This window comes from Patiria miniata, unplaced genomic scaffold (genome assembly GCF_015706575.1).
Source record: "Patiria miniata isolate m_02_andy unplaced genomic scaffold, ASM1570657v1 HiC_scaffold_20, whole genome shotgun sequence".
Taxonomy (NCBI): domain Eukaryota; kingdom Metazoa; phylum Echinodermata; class Asteroidea; order Valvatida; family Asterinidae; genus Patiria; species Patiria miniata.
The window spans coordinates 8950255-8976870 of NW_024037059.1; the positions used below are offsets into that span (position 1 = coordinate 8950255).

At 43.5% G+C, this 26616-nt stretch overlaps 2 protein-coding genes across 2 annotated transcripts; both read right to left on the reverse strand.

Annotated features, from left to right (window-relative positions):
• Positions 1-8879: 8879 nt before the first annotated feature.
• Positions 8880-10028, reverse strand: LOC119727335. The gene has a single exon (XM_038199188.1). It carries the CDS (start codon positions 10026-10028, stop codon positions 8880-8882), a length of 1149 nt encoding a protein of 382 aa, XP_038055116.1.
• A 138-nt stretch (positions 10029-10166) lies between these two features.
• Positions 10167-11877, reverse strand: LOC119727336. Its single transcript, XM_038199189.1, has 2 exons — positions 10647-11877; positions 10167-10546 (listed from the first exon to the last, which is right to left on the reverse strand). Exons 1-2 carry the CDS (start codon positions 11875-11877, stop codon positions 10167-10169), a joined length of 1611 nt encoding a protein of 536 aa, XP_038055117.1.
• Between the last annotated feature and the right edge of the window lie 14739 nt (positions 11878-26616).

A 26616-nucleotide genomic window follows, 5' to 3' on the forward strand; every position in this document is an offset into this window, starting at 1 on the left:
TCCTCTTGTCCCTCGGGTACTTAATCAACTGGAGCAGAAGGATGACAAGGTCCTCTTCTTAACTCCATGTTGACCCCATTGATTGGTTTTCCAGGGCTATAACCATTCCCTTGGTTCACCAGCTGGAGGTACAAATGTTCTTCCGAGCAGAACAATATTCTGTTCCAGCACAGATTGGGTTTCCTTCACCCAGCTCCGCAGGAATTTCGCCTGATGTGCTGGATGCTGTAATGCTCTCCTGTTCACATCAGACCTTTCTCAAACAAGCTACGGCTTTTACAGCCTGCAATTGAGGGACTTCTAACATGACAGTAGATTACTTAATGTTTGAACCTCCATGTCAGTTAACTTAAGGGGATGTTTTAACACCCCTGAATTGCAGGACCTCTTCAACACCTTCTTATCCAAAAGTGTTATAGAGATCTTTAGAGTTCTGTTTTTTATTGGTCCCTACGGTTGCCTTTTTTGTAAGCAGTTGTTACTTCTTGATATACATGTAGTAAAGAACTGTTTTCTGTATAATATAGAGACGGACCACATCTGATGGGAACCGAGTGTGCCCATCTGATTCCTACGGGAGGATTTTTGTTTTTTAACTAAGACTGTCGGACTCCTCTTTACCTCCGGACATCTTTGTTCCAGTCATCAAATCATTGTCCATTCCGGACGGAAAATGTTGGTGCCGCTCATGACTTTTGCATCTGATCCCTAAGGAAGGTTTTTTGAACTAAGACGGTCGGAGTCCTCCTTGCCTCCGGATGTCTTTGTTCTGGGCATCAAATGATTCTTGTCCGTTTCAAGACAGCGAATTTTGGTGCTGATCATGACTTGATGTCTGCTCCCTAAGGAGGGATTTATACTAAGGACTGTCCGAGCCCTCTGTGCCTCCGGACGTCTTTGTTCCGGGCATCAAATCATTCTTGTCCAGACGGAGAATTTTTGGTGCCAATCATGACTTTAACGTTACATTAGCTGCACAGGGATGCTTTGAATCGGTCACTTGCAGTTACAAATGTATTTGTCACGATAACCCTGCCATACTGACAGGCTTCTCGCGACACGTATTTGTCATGACAACCCTGCCATACAAGCAGGCTTCTCGTGACATGTTTTTTGTCATGACGACCCTGCCATACAGGTAGGCCTTTCATGACATGTATTTATCATGGTGACCCCACCATACCTGCAGGCTTTCATGACAAGATTGCCTGAAGGTTGGCTACGGTCATCCATGTATGAGGGCGCTGCCACAGCGGCGACCACCTGATGTACAAGTGCTCTGTAATTTTTGTGTGATTTTTACCTGTTTTGTGGGCAATGTATGTATATTTGCACTTCTCATCGTGTTGTGTATGTCTCCAAGCACAATGTATATCCGGATTTTTATTGTTTTGATGTTTTTCCTGAGTGATTTCGGCCAAAATTCTGCACTGCCCTATGACGAAGGAGTTGTATGTGAGTGGCCATTGCAAGGTCGTATTGTGTACGGACGCAATGAGCTATTAAACCTGCGCACTCGGGCGTCTGCCCCACCCGACTTTGGTATTCCTAAAGAATTGAGGACAAGAAAGAGAGGTAAGAAGGGCGGAATTCGTGCCAGAATCGGCGACGAAAATTCAACCCACCACTGCCTTCAATTATTGCAGGTAACGCCCGTTCTCTATGCAATAAACTAGATGAACTGAAATTGGCCACGACCTATCTGCATGAGTATAGAGACAATTGCCTTATGTGTTTCAGTGAAACTTGGTTTCAAGATGTCCACACTACCGCTTTTCTGATATCGATGGATTCCAATGTGAACGTAATGATAGGTCAGCCGAGTCTGGCAAAAAATCAGGCGGTGGGGTCTGTATGTATCAATCAGAGATGGTGCCGCAACATCACTGTCAAACACCGTTTTTGTTCACCTGATGTTGAACTGATGACAGTCGGCCTACGGCCATTTTATCTCCCACAAGAATTCACCCAGTTGTTCGTGACAGTTACATATATTCCACCGAAATCGAATGTGAGTTGTGCCGCAACCAAGCTAGCAGAGATCGTCCAAAGTTTGGAAAGGAACGCTCCTGACTCCGTGCATCTTATCTTAGGTGATTTCAACGAGTGTAACCTACATACAGAGTTGCCCCATTTCTATCAATATGTCGACATCACTACCAGAGGTCATCGGACCCTGGACAAATGTTACGGCAATATCCCCAATGCATACAAGGCCTGTGGAAGACCGGGACTTGGAGCATCTGATCATGATATGGTATATCTCCTACCCAAGTATAAACAAAAGTTGAAACAAGCCAAGCCGACCACAAAAACAGTTCGGAAGTGGACAGACAGCAATATTGATTCCCTTCGAAATTGCTTCGAGTGCACCGACTGGGACGTCTTTATGGACACAGATTCCCTTGATGAAGCTGCTGATACCATCAGAGCATACGTGAGGTTTTGTCAGGACCTTACTGTCGAGGAGAAAGTGGTGAAAATATATCCAAACAACAAACCATGGCTGACAAAAGAGATGCGTGAACTGCTGAAAAGGAAAAGGACAGCACACAAAGACAGGGATCTCCAACAGAAACACATTACACAGAGGCAGATCAACAAACTCGTACACCCGTGCAAGAGACAGCACGGAAGGAAAATTCGGGACCAATTTCGGCAAGGAAATTCGAAACAGGCGTGGAAAGGACTGAAAACCATAACTGGCTATGCTGGGGACAGTAAGTCCAACCTCAAAATTCCTCAGGACAACCTTAAAACATTCCTGAATGAACTGAACTCATTTTATGGGCGATTTGATAACAATGATTGTAACTTGAGTAACATGCAGACATTTAATGGGTATAGCGATAACGTCAATGAATCCGACAAAGTGGCCTTTACCGACTTTGAGGTTGAATGTGTTCTGGGTAAAATTAAATCCAATAAAGCATCAGCGCCAGATGGTATCCTTGGGAAGGTTCTTAAGACCTGTAATAAGGAACTGAGTGTGGTCTTTCGACGACTGTTTCAGTGGTCTCTAGACATATCTGTAGTTCCTAGCATTTGGAAATCGTCGATCATTATACCAATACCCAAAATATCAAAACCAGTCGTTTTAAACGATTTCAGACCAGTAGCACTTACTCCAATCTTTATGAAATGCTTTGAGAAGATTGTTAAGAATATTATCTTAGCCCAAACAAAGCATGTTGAGGACCCATTTCAGTTTGCCTACCGTGCTCATCGCGGTGTTGAGGATGCTTTGATGACACTACTACATAGAATATATCAACATCTGGACAGACCTAAAACTTATGTTCGGACTTTATTTATTGATTTTTCGTCTGCATTTAACACGATCAATCCAAACATTCTCATAGGCAAACTCAGTGGTATGGATATGAATCCTCATCTTGTCCTCTGGATCAAGAGTTTCCTTGCGAACAGATCACAACGGGTTAGATTTGAAAATTCATTATCTGACACTATTGTTACAAATACAGGTGTTCCTCAGGGGTGTGTTTTGTCCCTCATTTTATTTTCTTCGTACACTAGTGATTACACCTTACAAAGTGGCTCTTGTGCTTTGAACAAATATGCAGATGATACTGCATTGTCTGGGATGATTTTTAATGACAACGAGACTGCCTATAGGAACGAAGTTTTTAAACTAGTTCAATGGTGTGAAAATAATTCTTTGGTTCTTAATGTGAAGAAAACAAAGGAAATGATCTTTGACTTTCGTCGGGACAGAAATCATATTGAGCCAATTGTAATTCACGATGAAACTGTGGACATAGTGACTGAATATAAATATTTAGGTACGTGCATTGATAATCGTCTGAACTGGAATTCAAATACAACAACTATTTTTAAAAAGGCCAATCAAAGAATGTACTTTCTCAGGAAACTGAAATGTTTTAAGGTAGATGAAACAATTTTAAAGTTATTTTATCAAAGCACCATCCAATCTGTTATTACTTTCTGTTGTGTTGTCTGGTTTAACGCACTCCAGGTGAGCGACCGCAAGAAGATTGAGCGTATAACAAAGAATGCTTCTAAGATCATAGGCTGTGAGCTGAATGCGGTGCAGGATATTTTGGAGGATACAATGCGCGCAAAGTTTGTGCTCATTAAAGATGACGTAACTCATCCACTTAACTCATCTGTTGTTGTTAACCAGTCTGGGAGGGTACGGCAAATTGCCACAAAAACCAACCGATTCAGGAATGCCTTTCTGCCATGCGCAATTAGCGCATTCAACTCCAGTTTGCATAGATAATTTGAAATATAGCGTCCGATAGGATTTAACTACTCTGCCCTCGGGAGAGACTTCTGCCCAGTCCGGTCGCTCTTCTCTTGACTCTTTCCAAAGGGGTATCTGCCTGATGTTTTTGTCATTCAGTTGCGACCCTCTCAAGTCTTTGGCTGTCCATCCGAGGTCTCCTGAACTCCAGCCCTCTTCAGACTTTTCCTCTGGGGTTTCTTCTCCGGCCTCGGTAGTTCCAATCACGGAACAGTACATTATTGGTAAATCTTGCACCTCGGTATTTGCGTTGGGGTCAGTGCTTACATCTTGTATGTCTTCATTTTTATCAACTTCATTTGTGCACACGGGTTGGGCTGAGTAACCATGCACTCCATCATCATTGCCATTACATGACGATTTTTCTTTGTCGATACACTTTTCTTCTTGGCTCATCACTTCTTCATTCTCTTTGCAAATAAGCAAGACATCAGTTGGCTCTAAGTTATTGATGGCTGTTGGCTTCGGTGTGATGACATGATCATGCATTTCATGGTCATTGTGCTCAATTCTTTCGCACTGTTGACATTCGTCAAATGGCCGGCGAGATAAGCCGTCTGCATTACCGTGTTGTCTGTCGGGTCTGTGTTGTATGTCGAAGGTATAGGTACCCATCACTTCTAGTCATCTTGCCGTCTGACCTTCTGGGCTCTTGAAGTTCATTAGCCATCTCAATTTCCATGGTCAGTATGTATCAGGAATTTTCTGCCATAGAGGTAGTGATGAATTGTTGCACTGATTATAGCCAGGAGCTCTTTTCTCGTCACACAGTACTTGCGCTCAGCTTTGCCAAGTGTACGGCTGAAGTATGCAATGACTCTTTCTGTGCCATTTTGCACCTGCGATAGCACTGCACCAATTCCATAGTTGCTTGCATCGGTATCCAATATGAATTCATCTTCTTCAGTAGGATACGCCAAAATTGAAGTGGATGTGAGGGCCTTTTTAAGTTGCTGAAATGCTCTGTCACTTTCTTCTGTCCAGATGAACTGCTGTTGTTTTTTCAGTCAGCTGATGCAATGGTTTTGCAATGCCTGCAAAGCCTCTTACAAATCTTCGGTAGTACAAGCATAGGCCCAGGAAACTTCGGTGACATTCTTTGGTGTTGGCCAGTTTCTTACTGTAGCTGTCTTGATGTCATCTGAAGCTATGCCCTTCTCACTGATGGTGTGGCCCAAAAAGGACACGCTGCGTTGAAATAGATGGCATTTCTTTGGGCTTAGTTTTAGCCCAGCTGTCTTGAGTCGAACTAATACTTCTTCAAGTCGCCCAAGTGCTTGTTGAAAGTTGCAGCCATAGGATACGATGTCATCGATGTATGTCAGGCACGTTTGCCATTGCAACTTCTATCAAATTAGCCGTTGGTTCAACTACAGCCAGTCCCATAAGCCCTGCTTCTCCTTCCAGTTTCCCTGGTAGCAATACCTCTCCGCCTGGTGGAATGCTCACAGTAGTGTCTGCAGTGATGCGGCATGATGATGCTGGTGCCCGTGCAGTGGCTGTGCACGCTATGGGTATGTCGTGTAGTTTCATTTTTGCCTTACCCACATCTAGATTAAAGTTGTATTTCATCATGAAATCATAGCCCAGGATACCGTCTAGGTCGATCTCAGCCACCCATACATCATTTTGTACCTTAGGGCTCTGCTTGGCGATTTTAAGTTGAAAACTCCCACGCCCAATGGAGAGTAGGGGCTTGCCATCTGCTGTTACCATGGTGATTTCGTTATTCTCTAGTCGTGGTCGCGTTGATTCTGGTATGGCGTAGTAAATCTCTGGCCTCACTATTGTTATGTTGGCCCCTGTATCCACCAAAAAACTCATACCAACCCCTTCTAGATGTCCGGCCACATGCATGCCACCTGCCCCCACTGTCGATCTGATGCGTGGCTTTATTGTTGTGATTGGGTCTGTGGGCCCGGGCCTGGGTGCTGGATTTGATCCTTGGCCCACAAGCTCGACTGTCCGCCGTTTCTCTGAAGTGAGCTTGTATCATTTCTCCATGAACCGGCTTTTGGGCATTCTCGTCGGAAATGGCTGGTCTCGTGGCAGTTCCAACACTTCACGGTGCCTTTGTCTCCCTGGCGTGCCCATCTTCGTTGTGTTGATGATCTGGGGGTAATCATAATCATGGCCATTATCCGTCTTTCCTTCCCCATTTAGTTGTTTTTGTAGATTGTTGAAATCTTTGGTAATAGCTGTCGTTCCAGTGGTTGTGTGGCTGCTGTATCTGTCGTGTCAGAGGATATCACTCTGGCAGCTGGTGCTGACCATCTTATTTGGCCCTGTTGTCTCTCTGCCGTATGAAATGCCTCAAGCTCAATGGCAACTCTCACGGCATCATCAATGTTGATCGGCCTGGACTGAAACACTCGCCAACGGATGTCAGCATCATCTAGAGCATATATGAAATGCTCTCTTGCTAGTGTTTCTTGTAGCTCGTAGGGTGCCGTTGGGTATGCCCGTCGTGTCAACCGCCTTATGCTCTGGGCCAACTCGGGAAGTTTCTCATCTCGCCCACTCATTCGGTTCTTTAATTGAACACGAAACATCTCCGTCTGGTTGTCAGGGCTAAATCGTCGACCGAGTGCTGTGACGAGAGCGTTACAATCTCGTCGTCTAGTGACATCTAAGTCACCCAGCATGGCCTGTGCTGCGCCCCGTAGATTAGCGGCCAGGTACATCGCCTTCTCTCGTGCACTCCACCCGTTGAGCTCAGCCAATAGCTCAAACTGCACAAGATAGTCTTCCCAGGGGCTCATACCATCATACGTCGCTGGCCGAACTCTCGGCTTATTGCCAGACCGGGCTGACATGTTGTTCTGTGTCGATCTCTGTTGTTCCATGTTGTACGGTGACGGTTCTCGTTGTTCCATGTTGTCCGGTGACGGTTCTTCATTATCGGCAGTGCCCATTGCCGCCAGTTGCCGCCACAACCTCTCATTTTCTTCCTTCATCAGGTTGATTTCTCGTCATTCACATTGAAATGAACCGATTTCTTGATCGGAAGTATTCATCTTCTTTTGTCGTTCTGGTAGCGTGTACAATACCTCCGTCGAAGTCCGGTCACCGCTGCCACCAAATGTAACGGGCGTGGAATTACTAGTTCAAGTACTAAATGACTAGAGACTAGACAAGAATTCTGACTGGAGAGATCGTGTTGTTGTTCAAATAATAATAATGGTTTTATTGTCTTCCAAAACTGTTGGCACACACCGTGCCTAAAGCGTATAATCTAATGTCTATGTGGATAACGATGAGGCGGAGCGCCAATGTGCATTGCAATCGAATGTTGAGTAAGACGCGCTCCTTATTCTGGGTGAACTTCCTCACCGGGCCAGAACCGGTCACGATCTGAACACCGAGCCCTGAGGAGCTAGCGTATCATAATAAAATGTTTCTTGCAATGCTCTAATAATCATTCTTCTTCACAATAATCTCTAGGTCTTGACCTAGAAAGCATAGATGAATTAAACTTGTATAAGTCATTTCATTTAACAGCTATTCTACCAATAGTTTATCATAGGCCCTATTATCAATACGTGGTCAACTGTATTGACATTAATTCTTCTCAATCAAATATGAGTTGTAAGTCCTATCAATTAAGTTTATGAAAGGAACCTGTATTTTATCAGAGTGAAGAATAAAGTGTGCTTACTGGAAATTAATCATGACTTGCATTTTCGTTACAATGTTATAAGTGAAACATACACTTTGAAAATATGTTTTTGACTATGCACAAATTCTATGTATTGATAAATATCAATAAAAACATAAATAATTGATTTATCACAAATAGCCCGACCGTTATAAGGTGTCATCATGTAAATTCTTTTAAAGTATGGCCTCCTTTGTGGAAATATGCGAACATAAATTACATGTACATTTGTACATATATCCAACTAAATATAGTTCCCCCCCCCCCCCCTCTGGCTGCGGAACTAAGCCAGCAGATGGAAAGTATACCTCACTGATCTATTCTGTGCACGGAGTTTTGTTTCTTCATGAAGCACCTCAAGAATGTGCAGACAATCCAAATTACTTGACAATAGATTTGTTTTATAGGCTATGGCACAAAGCCTTGAATTGGGCAGTCTGGCATTGGCCTTGAACAGACTCTTGGTATGTACTCCTGCCTCTTGAAATGATCATGCAAAATAAGATTTAATACTTAAAATACAGGTGAAATCATTAAAAAAAAGAAGGACGACTGATACGTTATAACCTTGTCTTTTTCTCATAGAATGTGCAACCAGACCCGACTAAATCTTGTGGACCATACCACCCAGACTATGCAAGGTCACATCCTGTTGAGCCACGCTACAACAGTGAGGTAGACAAGGGCAACCATGACACCATTGGAATGCTTGTTATAGATAGAGATGGCAACATTGCAGGTGGTACTACAACTAACGGAGCTAACCATAAGGTACCAGGGTAAGTCAATCAAGCAATGATGTAGCATAATGATGCAGCTTATCTTGCCATTTCGATCTTTGAAGCTTTTGTGGCCCCTTTCACTATATACTAAAAATGACAGCTGAAGTTTTAAAAAACATCATCTCAACATTCTGTCATCATCATGTCGGTTTTAAGGCCGTTGTCCAGTCTGTTCTGGGTTGGCCTGCTTTCTCCCTATGGCTCTCCTCCACTTGGCCCTGTCCGTCACATCCCTCGCATTGACTCCAAGCAGTCGCATGTCATCTGACACAGAGCTCTGCCAAGTCTTGCGCGGTTGGCCGACGGGTGTGGACCCACCCACAATTACGTTGGTACACCTCTTGACCCAGTTGACATCCTCCTTTCTCTCCACATGACCAAACCACCTCAGCCTGTGCCTCCTCAATACGATGCCGATCCCCTCCACTCCCACTCTCCTCCTCAGCTCCTCGCTTGACAGCCTGTCAGCCAGAGACACCCCACACATCCACCTGATCATTCTCATCTCTGCTCGTTCCATCTGCTGGATGTGCCCCACCCTTGTGGGCCATGTCTCGCAGCCGTACACCATACTGCTTCGGACACAGGCGGTGTAAACCTGGCCCTTCATCTTCAGGGGCGGCGCCTTGGATGTCAAAAATGGGGCCAGCTCCCTGAACTTCTTCCACCCACTCCTCACGCGTGATGTCACTGCTGCATCTGCTCCTCCCTCAGCACCCAGCATGTCACCCAGGTAGCAGAACGACTCCACCACCTCATACGTGTCACCGCAGACCTCCAGACCCGCTTCTCTCTCCTCTGGCCGTAGACCATCACCCCGACATCTCTTACAGACGAACGTGGCGCTAGCAGCCTGAAGACTACCCTTCAAGCCACTACATCGCCTGTGAACCCACTTCCTACACGTTGTACACTGGATTGAGTTGGCAGCTACACCTTTCCCACACACACCACACGGCCATGCACCAGAGCTCGTCATTGGCCCACCGCTGACGCGACTAACTATCACCTTGGTCTTCCCGGCGTTGATCTTCAGAACCTTAGATGCCAGACACACTCTCCATGCTGCCATCTTTGCATGTAGCTGCTCCCTTGTCTCTGCTATAAGGACTAGGTCGTCCGCATACAGCAGTTCCCAAGGCAGCCCGCCTCGCGTCTCACTGGACACCACGTCCATCACAGTAGCAAACAGCAGGGGGCTCAGTACCGAGCCCTGGTGTACACCAACCTTCACCTCAAAACTCCTGCTATCCCCTGCACCTGTCCTCGCCACCGTACTAGCACCAGTGTACAACATCATCACTGCTCTCACCAGCCATTCCTCCACACCCCGCTTCCTCAAGGCCCATCGCACAACCTCCCTTGGCACTCGGTCAAAAGCTTTCTCAAGATCCACAAACCCGAGGTAGAGCTTCTTCTTCTTGGCCGGAAATTTTTCCTACAGCTGTCGTACAATGAAAATGGCGTCAGTAGTTCCTCTACCCGGCATAAAGCCGAACTGCATCTCGTCAATCTCCACCTGCATCCTCAGACGTACCTCAAGCACTCTCTCCCACACCTTCATTGCCTGCTCCAGGAGCTTGATGGCCCTTAAAGAGCCACACTCTAAAGGGTCACCCTTGCCCTTGAACAGGGGAACCAAGATGCTGTTCTGCCAATCTGTGGGAATACGGCCTTCTGCCAAAATGGAATTGCACAAGGCCGTCATCCACTGTACACTGACACCTGCAGAGGCCTTCATCATCTCACTAACCACTCCAGATGGACCAGCGGCCTTCCCAGACTTGGTGTGCTTCAGTGCCTGAGCCACCTCCCATTCTTCGATAAGGCAAAATGGACCCTCCACCACTTCACTTTCCACCTCCCTGTCCCACTCGTTCTCCACATTGAGCAGCCGCTCCATGTATCTCCTGCACACCTTCAATATCCGTCACGATGTTACCATCCTCATCCTTGACACAGCTCGCACCAGTCACATCCTGCCGCTCCTTTGCCATCTGCTTGGCAATCTTAAAGAACTGCCTCCTACCCTCACCACTCCGTAGATCCGCTGCAAACTCCCTTCTCTTGGCATCTTGTGCCATCCACACCTGTCTCCGTGATATCCGCTTTGCCTCGAGGTACGCTAACCTATCCGTCTTCTCGCCCGATGACTTCCATATATTAAAGCGGCGCCTCTTCTCATCAACTGCATTCCTGACCTCTTCGGTCCACCACCATGACTCCTTGTGCCTAGGCTCACCCTTCGTCCACCCACAGACCTCTTCTGCAGCTTGCAACCAGATATTCCTTGGCACAGACCACCTACTATCCACACTCTCCTCCATCACAGCCTGCTCTGCCAATTCCTCCACCCTTGCTCTAAACCTCTCGCTCACATCCTCCTTGGTTAACCGCCACACTCGCAATCTCGGCACTTGCTTCTTCTTCACCTTCCTAGCACCAACCAGAGCCAGAGCCAGGTCACCAACGACAAGACGGTGCTGTGAAACACACTCTTCTCTTGCGATGACCTTGACATTCTTCACCATGGTGTGGTCCCCTTTCCTGACCATCAGGAAGTCGATAGCACTATTGCTTCCACTGGAACTGTACGTCACCAGCTGGTTGGAGGTCTTCCTGAAGAATGTGTTGCATATCACCAGCCCGACCGCGTCACCAAACTTGAGGATCCGCTCACCCGCGACATTCCTGTCACCATAACCCATGCCTCCATGCACGCCATCATAACCATCTGCAGCCGCACCCACATGGCCATTGAGATCACCTCCCACAATGACACCCTCTCTCTGTGGCAGCCTCGAGACTACCCTAACCATCTGATCCCAGAAGGAATCCTTCTCTTCCTGTGACCTCCCGACCTGTGGGGCATAGGCCGAGATAACGTTGACCACTCTCCTCCCGACCAGTAGCTTCACCAACAGGATCCGTTCACTGACTCGCTGAACCGCCATCACCTGGTAAACCCACCGTTCTGCCAGCAACATCCCGACACCTCCGCTCCCGTCATCAGTGCCCATCCAGAAGAACTTATACCGCTCACCCCTCCTACCAAGCCACCTTGCACTACCTCCCTTCCACCTTGACTCCTGCACACAGCACATATCCACTCCCCTCCTCACCATCCCCTCCCCAGACTTTCTCGACATGCTGCCAATGTTCTACGTTGCCACCCTCAAACGCTCAACCCCCCTCCTGTTCTGACCTCCCCGCAGGACATCGGGCGAATAGCCGTCATTACTTACTGCGGCTTGGCCTCCTCCTCCACCTTTATGTTTGACGAAGGCTGGTGGAGCGGCCCACGGAGTACTTGAGGCTGTACCCCGCCTATTCATATTACTAGCCATAGTTTGAAAATTGGAGCAAGATTTCACAGCCGGATGCCCTTCCTGACGCCAACCACAAGATGACTCCTACGTCACGCTGTGGGGAGCGATGGTCATATTCTGATCCGTGACCATACAGATATAAGCAGGCCGATACTGCACGGGTTTGAAATCAGAGTTTCCTTCTCCTAGGTGGGCTGCCTTACATGGCTAACGAGCCCCACCAACCCTGGTTTGAAATCAGAGTTGTCCTTCTCCTAGGCAGATCGCCGACCTAGGCTAACGAGCTCCACCTACCCGGGTTTGGAATCAGAGTTGTCCTTCTCCTAGGCGGACTACCAACCAAGGTTGACGAGCTCCACCTACCCGGAGCAACTGGTTATAGCGCCAGAAATTCGCTGACACCCTCTGCCATTCTGTAAAAATGGGAGTTGGCACAAGGATTTGATTAGGAGAGGCTAATGTTGAGACGCCGTGCTATACAATGGAGTACTTCAGTGGAAATGGAGCTGCTCGATTCTCCATACCGCCCCAGCACATCCTAAACCTTTAACCCCCTGTAAGTATTGTATACAAGTGCCTGTTGTTCATGACATATAGGGTACCAACATAACAAGGCACCAAAATTTTGGCAGAATATCTGTCAAGACATTGAGTTTAAAGCATGGTCATCCCGCATGCTTGCCAGTTTGTGTATCACAGTGTGTTCAGCCTGTAAAACTGGCTGCGAGTGTGTGCCGTGTGCTTGGCAGTGGCTGCATGTACTATATTATGAAATATTTATTTGTATCAGACTTCTAGTGGTGAAAATAAATCAAAATATTGTATGTTTTTGTAAAACGTACCCGTGTGACTGCAATATTATGTCAATAAAGTACCCAATATTAAAGTACTGCAATATTATTCCCACACAACATTACGTGAATTATCCATTAGAACCAGACCCGAGTTTGCCTATGACAAACTCGGGTCTGTACTCACCGGTTTGGGACGGAGCAGTTTTCAACACAACCTTTCATCTGACCAACAGTCCTGAGTCCTCCAATTTTAATACGATTTTGCACATTCCCTAGGGAGTTAGGGTTAAGGAGGCGTGGACAGGTGGTTTATGGGATCGTTCAGACATCGTTTTAAATTCCCTTAAAACACCGGTTGAACTCGATTCGGTGTAACTTTCTCACTAAAACGATGTCTGAACTCAAAAATAAAATGGCAACTTAAACCCCCTCGGAGGGAGGGTTTAGCGAATAACCAGAACGAGTTTATCTCCTAGTACGATGTATAAACAGTTTTAGCTAAAACGCTTCCCGTTTTAGCAAGCGCAGTGACCCGGAGTTACGTAACACCTTCTCTGTGGCGCACTTTTGTATTAAGCAAACAACGTACCATCGGCTACAAGTGAATCTCCTAATTCTCCTACCATTAGCCATTCATGAAAAAAATCCTACTTCAAGTCCAATTTCTGCAAGTTTTCTGATCACATGGTCCAAGTTACACATCATGCTCACTCGCACACACAATGCAATGACAAAACATGTAGATACCAACGCAACAACCACTAACCAGAGCATAATTATCACAATACTCTAATATATTCAACTACCAGCACTGTTAATATCACATATATTTTCACGTGACTGACATGTTGTGCTGGCAAGTTGTTGCAGTAAAGCTTGAGTGAAATCTGTTTAATAATGTGTGGTTTCGAACACTGGTTTTCGAACAACTTTTCAGAACATTTTTTATGTGTTTTTGCACCACGAAAGGAACAGAAAATAGCCCTCAAAATGTAAACACAAATGGTGCAAGGCCGATGTATGATACTTCCAAAAAACGGGGAAATCGCCACGGTGGACTAGTGACCGTCGTCAAGTTTACCGTGTGCCATGCTCTATGACCGGCCGAGGCTGCGATGTCAAACACGGCATGGCAACACACATCACGACGGTGAGAGGTTAATAATAGACCACGTGTAGCGAGCTGTAAAAACAAAAGAGTGAAGGCTCTTTTTAGTGTGCGTTTTTTGCCGAGGCAAATGTTTTACGTGACCTTAGAAAAATGAGATAAACTACTTCGAGCTGAACTTGCTATACTTATTACAATGTCTGGATGCTCGGTAGTTTTATTATTACGACGGGCCTCCGCGGTGAGCGACCGTTTTAACTTTTACCGTTTTAGCTAACACAGTGTCTGAACATGGCCCATGGCACCACTGCCTGTGAGTTTACTGACCAAAAATGTCTACACAAATCTACTAGGTTGTTGTTTATACTGTAAAGTAATGGAAATAGTGTCAAAAGGGGGTGGATCCAGAACACTATTTTTGGGAAGCCAATAAAAAATTTGGTCCCCCCAAAAAAGTGGGTCAAAAAAATTACGGCATGGGGTTCGCGGCCTGCTAGGGCCCCGAAATGTTGTTTGGATTCTAAATGCTCTGTGGTGCGATCGAGCCAATTTCTTACCACTTTAACCAATTTTTTATTTGAGCAAAAGATGGTGGTGTACGCAGTGCCTGCCTTTATAGCGACGTCACTAAACAAACTAACAATTTGGTGCGTTTTTTTTTGGGGGGGGGCATGGCCCCCGTTGCCCCCCCCCCCCCCTTGATCTGCGCCTGGAAATAAGAGAGAATCCTCCAAAAAGTATTTCCCAAACAAGTAGATAGTGGGTAGTTGAAATTTAATTTGAAAAGCTACTTGTACTTAGGCCAGAAAAAAAAAATTCTGCTTCCAGTAACATGCCAATCAAAAATAGGGTCGGTCGGAATTTTTTTTGGGGGGTGGGCCAAATTTGTTTGTGCTGATTGAATGGGGTATTTAATTATATGTGAATTTCAGCCTGAACTATTTCCATTGCACTGCGAAAGCTATGCAAAACAATGGCCACAACTAGAAAGTGATTAAAAGTTACCTTAATTATTGTGAAAATGTTTACGGTCTAAAAATATTGAAAAATTCAGGTCGTGCACAACGAAAGTCATGATGGGAAACAGGCCGACACTGTCCGTACACCCTGCGTGATGCATTGTGTGTGGCGGGCGAAAACCTCGTTTTGACGGTAGGACATTTTGGGGAAACACGCTGCAAACTCACTCCAAATACCAGAAAATACATACACAGAACAGAACGATCAAGTTTTGTGAATTAACTTGCAAAAATGTTCTTCTTCCATCGGTGTTTTCTTGGCATTTTGTACGATGTCTATTCCGACCAGCCGCATCGCATAGACTGGTTACCGCATTTCCATCATGACTTCTTTGCCTTTCGGGAAGCAGTCATCGCTAGTGCTGCATACAGTACAGCATTATAACACCATGGTCATTATAACGCATGTTTTTCATAACTGCCACATCGAATTGCATAGTTTAATCGCAAAGCGAACTTGTAAAAACAACAGAGGTTTCTTCTAAAAAAAACTAGAACTGTTGTCAAAATGAAAACATATATGAACTTCAATTGTCAATACATGAATGCACAACACACTGAAGATGTGTTTTTTTGCAATTACGTCATCATGACGTCATCATGGTTCACGTGACTCACTTCAAAATATAATAAATTTAATCTTTGAAATTCAATGTAAAATCATCCGTGAGAGACCGGAACTTGAATTTTGCGGGAATCGATATGATAATATATGATCTTCGTTTTATCTCCTGGGTGCAAAATCATTAGCTATTGAGCCACATGTAACGGCTGTTTGATGGACCAATGTATTTTAAGTGTTTACCAGTGTTTTGTACACGTTTACATGACAACTTCTTAACGGAAGCACATTTTTTACTTTTGATGACGTCATATGAAACTCAAAAGTCCGGCTCGCAAAAGTTTTTTTTTTAAATTTCGGCATTTTTCTCTAAAAACAAGCGCATTGGGGTAAAGAGTGTATGGCGAGCAATATTTTGTATTGCGCCAATGGTGTGCGACCTTTACTTTTTGAAATATTAGCTATTTAATGTGTTTTTGTAACGATTCTACTCGATAAGTTTACAAAAGGTTAAAAAGCAAACATGCTTTGATCAAAAAGTGTCCTCATACAGGCAACCTGTGGACATTTCTTTTAAATGGATTAAAGACCATGCCATGGGGCACACATAATAAGAGTAAAACAAATTTTCTAGAATTTCCCATTTTTGTGCAATCCACAAGAAACATGGTTACTCACGTTACATTTTGTGTGACCCATCTCAGAATTTTATGGCATGATTTTTTTGGACTAAATTATCATAATTAGTATTTTTCTACCCAATAGGCATCAGAACTACTAAAAACTCTGACTTAAATTTGCATTTTGGATCTCCAATGGCAAGTACTCCAAGATAAAGATTTTCATCTGACATTATTCTGATACTACCGTATTACAGTGCATACTGATCCCTTATCAGGAATTTGATGTTTCCTCTTAACTCCAGCTGTAATTTAGTATTTTTTTAACTAAAGCTGAGCCAATTGGTTCACTCCCATCAAACAGAAAACTCAGTTTGAGGCTTCTAACAAAGCATTGCTCATCTTTAACTGCTCTGGATTTACATCACATGAAGAAGTCCAGGACAGCATTTGAATTTGCACCAGTAATCCAGTCTAAACGTTCCTCAGCACATAGGCCAGTTCCAAGTGTTGTTTTGGCCCGGTATCCAGCAGATCCAAAACTCTGTGTCTTTTCGGCATTGTGGAGGTGTATATTCATCGTACATGATTACTCAGACACCTAAATAATCAGCAATCTACCCTGGGCTGTTTTTATCATTTGGGAAACCCATCGGCATCGGCAGGAATAGATGTCTCACATTACAAAGCACATTTTACTCGTGCAGCTTCTATGTCTGCAGCAGCAAGAGCAGGAGTTTCTACAGCTCAGATTTTACTGACAGCAGACTGGTCATCTGTGAACACCTTTGAAAAGTTTTACAAGCGAGATGTACCATGTTCAGAGGAATATGGAAGAGCAGTCCTGTCTTCGGCTTAGCTGTGAAATATACATGGTGTGTCTTGCCGACAAGGATGAAATATAATGGTTCTTACCCACCATATAATTGAATTATATGAGGCCGAGGAGGAGAGACTCACCTCCCTCCCTCGGTGCCTCAGTTCTCTTCAGCCTCCCACCCATCTTGAGTCCTCAGCCAGGACCAAAAGCTTAGATCTACAAATAGTTTCATGAGTGGTTTATACTGTGCGCGCCAGGGCTAATTTGCATTTTATGAATGAAGGAATGAACCGTTTTGTGTATGCAAACTGTAATACTAAGGGACAATAGTACTAGGTGAGTCTCTCCTCCTTGGCTTTATAAAAAAAATTATAGTTTTTGCAATTGTCACACTTTTACTCAATTTTAAGGGTGTGAGAGATTATACTTTCAGATATTTCATTTGAAAATATGTGGTACTTTTTAATAAAATTTTAAGCCTAATATATGTGCCATAATACGGGCGATTCCCAATAGTGCGCCTCCAAGAGTTTGCAACGCGTTGGCCAATCACGTTGCGCGAAATCAGTCGACCTTTTCCAAACGCGCATTGGGTCGACAGATTTTGCGCATTGTGATTGGCCAACGCGTTGCAAACTCTTGGAGGCGCACTATTGGGAATCGCCCGTATTGCAATTACAATAATCACTCAGGATTGGCGAACTTGGCTGAGAAAGCTTATTTATAATCGCAACGGCCAATTCGGTCGGTCATGTGTCCCAACTTCATGATATAGCCCATAAGCTGAAGGTTTAAAAAGTAGCTCATAATTTGTATAAGGCTTCAAGTTGCCTGCTTTGCAGGATGGGAGGCTTCACAGGTGAAGTTCGGCTTTGCAGATGAATGCCCGCTTCACACATGTCATGTATGAACAAGTCTTACTGTTACCTCATAATCAGAAGTATAACGCAAATAAAAGGACATCAGAAAATACTTTATCAGAGAACTGTAAGACTCTTAATCAGTATGTAACTACCTAGTAACTAATCTTGAACTGTTTCTCTTTGCATTACAGTCGTGTTGGGGATTCACCAATTGTTGGCGCTGGTTGTTATGTGGATAATGATGTAGGTGGAGCAGTTGCCACGGGTGATGGTGATGTCATGATGAGATTCCTTCCAAGGTATTCCCCATGCAAATTGATTAGAAATACTGGGTTGGGATGTGAAAATCATGAATTTGAAAACTTCAAAGATTGGTACTGTTTTATCAGCAGTATCCGCATCGCTGCAGTCATGGATGATTGAGTACCTCAGATCTCAATCAAACGGTATGACACATTTCCTGATAACTATCTGATGGCTTCTCATAACCTAAAATCCATGCCTCTTTGGGTGAGGAAAATACCGAGTGATGTTGCTGCAATACCAAAAAAACCGACAAACTCGATATGGAATTTCAGTACCCGATATTTTGGTTTGAATTCCAGTATTTGAATTAGATTCTAGGAAGTAGCTATTGAAAACATTTTGTTGGCCTTTTGTTTTGTGATAAAAAGGAAAAAACATTTGATTAAATCCTCTGCATTTTTTTGATTTCAATTCAAATTGCTGCATGACATTCGATCAGCATGTGCTGCACAGTGATCACTGTGATTGCCAGTACAGTCACTCAGCTCATCTTTTTGCCGGCAAACTCAAAGTGCCGTCCAATTCGGGCGATTCACAATGCAGTGCGCCACCAAGAGTTTGCCATGGAGAGTTTGTTTTTCCCAGTGCATTGTGGGAGATAGTTGACAAATTCGCAGCGCAGGACATTTGAAATTGTTAGTTTTTCCGGTCAGTAAATTTGTAAGCGTATGATTCGAGTATATGTTTGCCTTTTTCTTTTCTTTTTATCAATATGGTGATTTTTGGTAAGGTGGCAGAATGCCGTGCCCCAATCTATGACAAATTAGCTCAAGTTGTCTACTGACACTCGTTCAACTGGGCCATGGTTTGTCGACCATAAACCTGAAAACCAGACTCTCCGTGGCAAACTCTTGGTGGCGCACTGCATTATGAATCACCCGAATTCCCCAGTGCTTGGAGCAATCATCAAAAGAAACCAATAGTGTGGTCCAATCATTCTTCATTGTCATTAGTTTGTGACAACCGACAACATCGTAACCAACAAGGATGGTGTGCTTAACGGTGATGTGTACGTTCTTTAATATTGTCACTGCATGGTACTGTTAACCAACAAAGTCCTGAAAAGATAAAATACAAAAGTCCTTTGTAAATATTTTGCTTCATGAGAAAGAACAAAGAATTCACAAATAAGAACTTCATGATAAAATAAAGATTGAAAGTTAAACTCAAACTAGCGAAAATATGCTTTTAACTGTTAAGTTAATGTTGATTCAAAGCATGTACAAGGCAAGTGATTGCTTTAGACTTGGAACTCTTAAGCACAAAACACTACTTCAGCTAAACTGCATAAAAATATTAGTAACTCTGTGCTAAAGGAAAAAATAAGCAATTACCAAATCTTAGTCAAAACAAACTAAAAAGAACTCTTAACTCTAAATGGTTAAACCTTGAAAATAAGAGGAATAAATTCTGAATAAGTAAACCAAAAGCTAAGTATGATCTATCCAAGGCTATTCCGAGTGTTACTTTTCTTCGAGTTTCGAGTTTCAAGTTAAGTTTTTGAGTTTCGAGTTAACTTTTCGAGTTTCGAGTTGACTTTTCGAGTTCGAGTTAAGTTTTTGAGTTTCAAGAAGTTTTCGAGTTTCGAGTTGACTTTTCGAGTTTCGAGTTAAGTTTTCGAGTTTTGAGTCGACTTTTCGAGTTTCGAGTTAAGTTTTCGAGTTTCGAGTTGACTTTTCGAGTTAAGTTTTCGAGTTTCGAGTTGACTTTTCAAGTGTCGAGTTAAGTTTTCGAGTTTCGAGTTAAGTTTTCGAGTCAGGGCCCTTGCAGTTTCTCCCATTCCATACACAGTTTACATGTACCGGTAGATGTAAATTAGTGGGCCCAACACATTATTTTAACACTAAAATGTTACCCATTTTAAAAATACATGTTGCTGCTTAATTTCATTTACTGTCCTATAAATGAAGAGGGGAAACTTTGAAGCTCCAATGTTCCTTCGTCCCCTCCCTTTGAGCGCACTGCAGTAACAGAATAGAAATATCCCTAAAGGCAAGTACCTAGTGGCCAAGCACCTATGTTTGGAAAAGTGTTAATCAGTGTCAGCATGGAGCTTTATTTATCTTTATTTATATTCTCACAAATCACGGGAAAACTTAATCAGTATTCTTCAATAATCTTACTATAAACAGAAAAAAAGGCTTTACTGACTTGCAAATATTAACTTTGCTTGTGACTAGGCCTATAGAAACAGTCAATTTTTAATTATGAACTTTTAATTGTCTCGCTAAACTGACAAACAGATTTAGCCATGTGTATGAACTCCATGGTGAAATATAAACATATTTAATCTTGTAATCAGTGGACAAGAGCCAGCTGCTTTGGGCATAAAGGAAAGTAGAGAGGTCAACATCCTTTCATAAAACTCAATTAGGGGAAATGAAGGATAACCTTGTAAAGTGTACAAAAATATATAACACTATTTGGATAATTTAACTTAAATACTCTTACAATTTTAAAGCAAACTTGCACAGATTGAGCGTGATAAATCAAGAGCGAGTATAGCTCCAAGCTTTAGCTGGTGCTTATCAACTTTAGTTCATACAGTTATTTTTGTTATGCTGTGTGGTATTACATAAAAGGTAATTAGGCCTACATGTACAAAAATGCCCCCAAAAAGAAAGTTGACACTCATAATATTGAATAATGTTGAATGTGATTGGGGATGTCATTTATACACCTGTGGGGAATCATATCAGCTGCATTTTGATACCTTGTTTGCTACCAAAGACTTTAAATTTTTCAAGATTAACTACGGTTTGTGACAAATTATGCAGTTTGAAAAGTTGCCAATACGCAAGTTGAGTGGAAATTACTGTCTGACAATGTGACACTGCCCGAAACTAACGGCAAGGAATATCTATCACACAGTGCTTGCCTGCATGAGAGCATGTGAAATTGAATAACCCCGCTTGGTATGGGCACTGTACAGTCCATATAATTACAGGCATTTATTTTTGGTTACGCTGAGCAATTTCTCCTAGCGTATATCTTAAATTGCAACTTTTCAAACTGCACCGTTGGTCTAATTAAAGTTAAACCGTTGTCATTCTTGGACCATATGCTGTCTCTGGTAGCAAACGGGACATCAAAATCTGATAAAATTACACAAAGATGCTCTTTGATGTATAATACATCCTGACTTTTGTTACTCTTCATTGTATTGAATTAATAGCATGTAAGCATACAGCAAGGTATAATTAACTTGTATGCATTCCAATGAGCCTAATTGTGTGCTACATGTGCACATGTACACCCAGATATATATGGTCCCTTATTTAACACTGCAGTTGCAAAATAGGTGCTGCTTATACTCGGACTCAATAAGAATGAAACTCAAGACTATAATGAATTTTGTCAAAATACATGCATTGTGACAAAATCTCTTATACTCGGACTCAATAAGAATGAAACTCAAGACATAACTTTTTGTGCATCTTCGCCACAGCTTCAAGTTATTTATTTCAAACTTTGTTCATTCGCCGGATACCGAATTGATATGGGCAAGCTGGCATCAAGTCATAGGGCTAACAGGCCCAAAAGAAACATGTTAAACATATAATGGACTCCCAGGTCCCGTACATGTACGTCAATTATCAATTTGACTCCCAGGCCAACCATTAATGAATGGGCACACATATGACCCAGTCCACATCTGTGGGGGACAGCCATGGCTGCGCTATGGAAATACAGCACATCCGGCCCCTGGGGTACGTAAGGGGGAGTGGCTGCCCCTTACAAAGTTCAAATCACATTGTATTACTAAAAAAACATCAACATCAGTAACAATATCAGCAACAATATCAGTAACATACCCATAAAACTAATGCTACATGTAAACTCATGTGTGTACATGTACATGTATTAGGCATGGGCTGTCTTCGACTCCTGTTGAAGATGCCACATGTGCGCAGCACGCCCTAGGAAGAAGAAGACCACACTAAACAAGAACATATTTACAATCTTCCTATCACTGCACTGAACTTAATTCCCTTAACACTGAATGTGTGATGCAATGCAGGAGACAAAATCAGACAGCAGTAACTTCGTTCCCATATTACTGAGGTGAACCCCATCATACAAAAACAGAGCATGATTTGTCCTCTGAATCTCATCATGGGCTAAAAATGAAGCCCCAGACAGCCTGCAACGAGATCGCGCCCACCTGTTAATTGATCGGCGGACCTGGTCCATGGACTTTTGATCCTTTGCACCAAAGTAAAACAGGCGTGGCAGAATAGCTGACCACATACACCAACATGGTATGGGGGTAACTTTGACGGCAAAACTGCATGAAATATGCAGTACGCTGCCTAATCTGAAACATGTCTGCGCTGACCAATTCATTTTTACCGATATGAATAATTAAAATATTTGGGTGACCACGGGACCCCATGGAGTGTAGCAACTCAGGGAGATTACGCAGCTCAGCCCCACTCTTGCCTCTCCAAAATATCCTTACAGGAACACCAAGTGGCTGACGAGCACAACAAACAATTGAGTCACCAATTATCCAGACTGCCGCAGGACCTGATCATACAAACATGTCAGTAAAAGTGAAAAATGGCAATTAATTCCCAACTGGCAGGGATCAAGCATGCAATGTATGTGGACGGATATATGTAAGAACTGCGTGTGAGCGCCAACGACCCAAATTTTGAATGTGTGACAAGGGAACCCCTAATGTGAATGTTGTTGCAGCACCGATCCGAAACGAGTGGGTTTTGAAGTTGTGCCCTATGAGCCCCAAGTGTACCAGTGCTTTTTTAAGCACAGCACCAAATTGAAATCTTGTCAGTGGGCTCCCATCAAAATGACAAAAGAGTATACCCTGGTGATTAGGGCGCAGCATGACAAAATCATGCAATGCTTGAACAGGACAAAGCTCTTTCTCAGTAGCTTGAGCTAAATGAATTACTTAGGGGGGGGACCGGAGTGATTTGTCTTACTACATCGGAAGGTAATTTCAACTGAATGGCCTGCCAGTTGAGTACAGCAGAAATGAATGTCCCCTATTTGAAGGACTGACTCCTGCACTGCCTGCTTTGAATTTGCTGCAAACTCCCCGACCCGCATGAAACCAAAGAATGCACCGAGCATTACTGCTTTGAACATTGCACTTTCGTAATAAGATGTGCACACTAATGGCAATGACTCAATGATGCTGACCAAAATAGGCAATGAAATTGGCATTCTACTATCATGTTTGGGGGTATCCCGACGAGCTCCCTCAAGGAGCTTGGAAATGATAAAATCCTTAGACAACCAAGCCACAAATTCCCGAACCATTTGGACTGATGCTGGAAGCAGTGTCGCATGTCTGCTGTGCTGTTAAAAGTGGAAAAATGCATGCCAGCCACTGGCATACGTCTTGTGAGTGTTTGCTGTCCAAGCCAATGATAATAAACGGCTTATCTCCAACCCTACCACACTTGGGGAAGAAGAGGTAAGGGGGTCATATGTGATGCTGCTTGAGGTGCCACAGCATGAAAATGCTCCACCTGAAAACGGGACAGAGATTCGGCGATATTATTGTGCACCCCTGGAACATGAACAGCTTTAAATGTAATGTTAAACTGGAGGCATTGCAGTACAAAAATTCGAAGCAGTCGCATGATCTTGGGACACTGAGACGTCTGGCTATTAATTATATGTACAACAGCCATATTATCAGAATGAAAACGGTACGTACCCTCTTATTGCCCAATTGGGTAGCCCAGCATTTAACAGCCACAACAATTGGATAGAATTCCAAAAAGGCAATGGATGGTGGATTTGCGAGAACTGATGACGGCCAACGGCCTTGCGTCCATTGACCCTGGAAATACACCCCAAAACCAACACTTGCTGCTGGATCTGTAAACAGCTCTAATGTTTGATTGGATTCCCAGTCACCATCATGAAATGCTGATATGCCATTAAATTGGGTTAAGAATTCCAACCACATCCCCAAATCCTGCTTGGCCCCAACGGAAAGCCGTACTCTATGGTAAGGTTTAGTTAAACCCTGTGTCAGTGAGATTAAACGCCGCAGGAATGTTCTTCCCGGCGCCACCGCCCTACACACAAAATTCAGTGAACCCACCAATGATTGCACTTGCACCAAGGTAATCTTTTTCTTGACCATCACTTCTTGTATTTTTTCTTAAGTACTACCACTTTGGCTATTGGCACACGCACCTGCATGCGCTGGGAGTCAATTTCCAAACCCAAATAAGTTATAGTTTGCTGTGGGCCTTCAGTCTTCTCAACTGCAAGAGGAACCCCCAATTTTGAACACATTGCTGAAAACTTGTCCAGCAGGTGTTTGCATCCAGCCCATGATTTGTCAACAAAGACAAAATCATCCAGGTAGTGAGTGATTGATGACGACCTTGAAATTTCACAGATGCAAAACTCCAAAAATGTGCTAAATTTCTCAAATAGTGCACAAGATACTGAGCAACCCATTGGTAAACATTTGTCGAAGTAAAATTTATCTTGAAATGTGAAACCCAGTAACTCAAGTCTGCCAGGGCTACAGGAAGCAGCCGAAAGGCAGATTTAATATCGGACTTAGCCAACCATGCCCCAGTACCATTTTCACGAACTTTTTCAACTGCTTTATCAAAAGAAGCGTAATGAACGACACATAAATCCTTATCAATAAAGTCATTAACAGACCCCCCAGCTGGAAATGAAAGGTGGCGTATCATACGGTAAGTACCAGGTTCATGTTTGGGCACCAGCCCTATAGGTGAACATTGCAGTTGAGGAATTGGAGGCCTGTCAAATGGCCCTGCTATCCTACCTTGGCTCTTTTGTGATCTTTTCCAAAACCACGTGTGGAAGCTCTTTTGCGGATCTAAGACAGTCAGCATTTCGGCCAACCCGAGGGCCATTGTAGCCTAATGAAAAACCGGAAGTAAACCCTTCTTGTAATGTCTTTGCATCTAACCTATTAGGGTATTCTTTCAGCATGTGCTGCAGTACATCTAGCTTAATTGGTGTTGGGGGTACGGAATGCCTGAGGTTGCCCTGCTCCCATTCCTTTTGGAGGCGCTTTGGCGATGGCAGTATGCATTGTTTTTGCGCTCTGCGTCGCAAGATGCAAACCCTTATTCACGTATGTTTCAGCCCCATAGACCGTGCGTGCATTTAGTTCGTCTTCCCACGCATGCGCAATGGTTTCCCCCGCGTCGTCGGCTTGCAAACAGCGGTAGCAGACGACGCACTGAACGATTGTCTGGTTTTCATGTCTTAAAATGTATCCTTCTCAAACGTACTTAAAAGATGATTCAAACCAAAAATTATCAGTAGACCAAGTGATCAAAGATATAAATTGTCTCTACAGTGTGGTAACGGTGCTAAAAAGCTTTTCAAATATATAAAAAAAACAATAATTATGGACGAAAAACGTACAAATTGAAAAGGAAAAACATCGTTCGCTTTTGAGTTTGGTTTACACATCTGGACAATTTGCCGGGTTTACCTTAGATCAGCCGTAGTACCATCGGAAAGGATGATAGATTATTTTCATTTTACAGGTGATTTGATGGAAGAAGGAAACCTGTAGCTTATAAAAATCGTCAGTTTTCGAGTAAACCCATTTTGAAAGCTTCGTGCACAAATACTCTGCATTTCAGGGCTGGGAACCAGTCAGTTGTAAATCGTTTCAGTTAAATGTATACATTTCCAACGTATCTAAAGATTACAAACGGAGCGCCGCGCACCGCGGCGCGCGCGTGGCGCGTGGCTAGCCATGTTTACGGGCCAGATTCCAGGGTCTGTGTACAGGTACGTGCACACTAACGTTACATTCAACGAAAAAAACGTATAACGTGAGACCTTACTTTTCTCATTGAAACGGTTTCCGACTTAAATGATATTTATACATCGCACTTTCCGTGGCATCCTTTACCATTTTTCAGTGAAGACAAGTTTACAATTATTCGGCAAAACTGAAAAATTATCCCCTAAACTGTCGCCTGTTTTGAATTTGTGACCCAATACTTTCGTACTACACGACACAGAAAAACAAAAAAAATGCATCAAATACTCTCTGTTTTTTTGCGCTAAGGTTTGCAAAAGTGACTTTGATTCCTTAAATTCCTGTCCACGTGGAAAGAAAAATTTATCAAAGTACTTCGAGCGTGATGTTGACCGATACTAAAGTGGGTCAAAATGCGACTGCAGGCATCCATGTTTACTGATTATCAGTATTTCATATTTTGAGTGCGCATGCGCGCAAACTAAATGAGCGGCTGAAACATACGTGTATTGCCAGTGGTTACAGCCCCTGCACGTTGAAAATTACTATGGCACACATGTACACTGTGACTGCCCTGGTAACACCTGCTGCACTTGTGCAGAAAACGGCATCCCTTAAAATGAAACCCCTTAAAACTATTAAATGCGAAACAAAGGCCTTGTTTTGGGACCAGGGACCCAAAGGAAATGGAACTACTGCAGAGGTTGGTGATGTTGC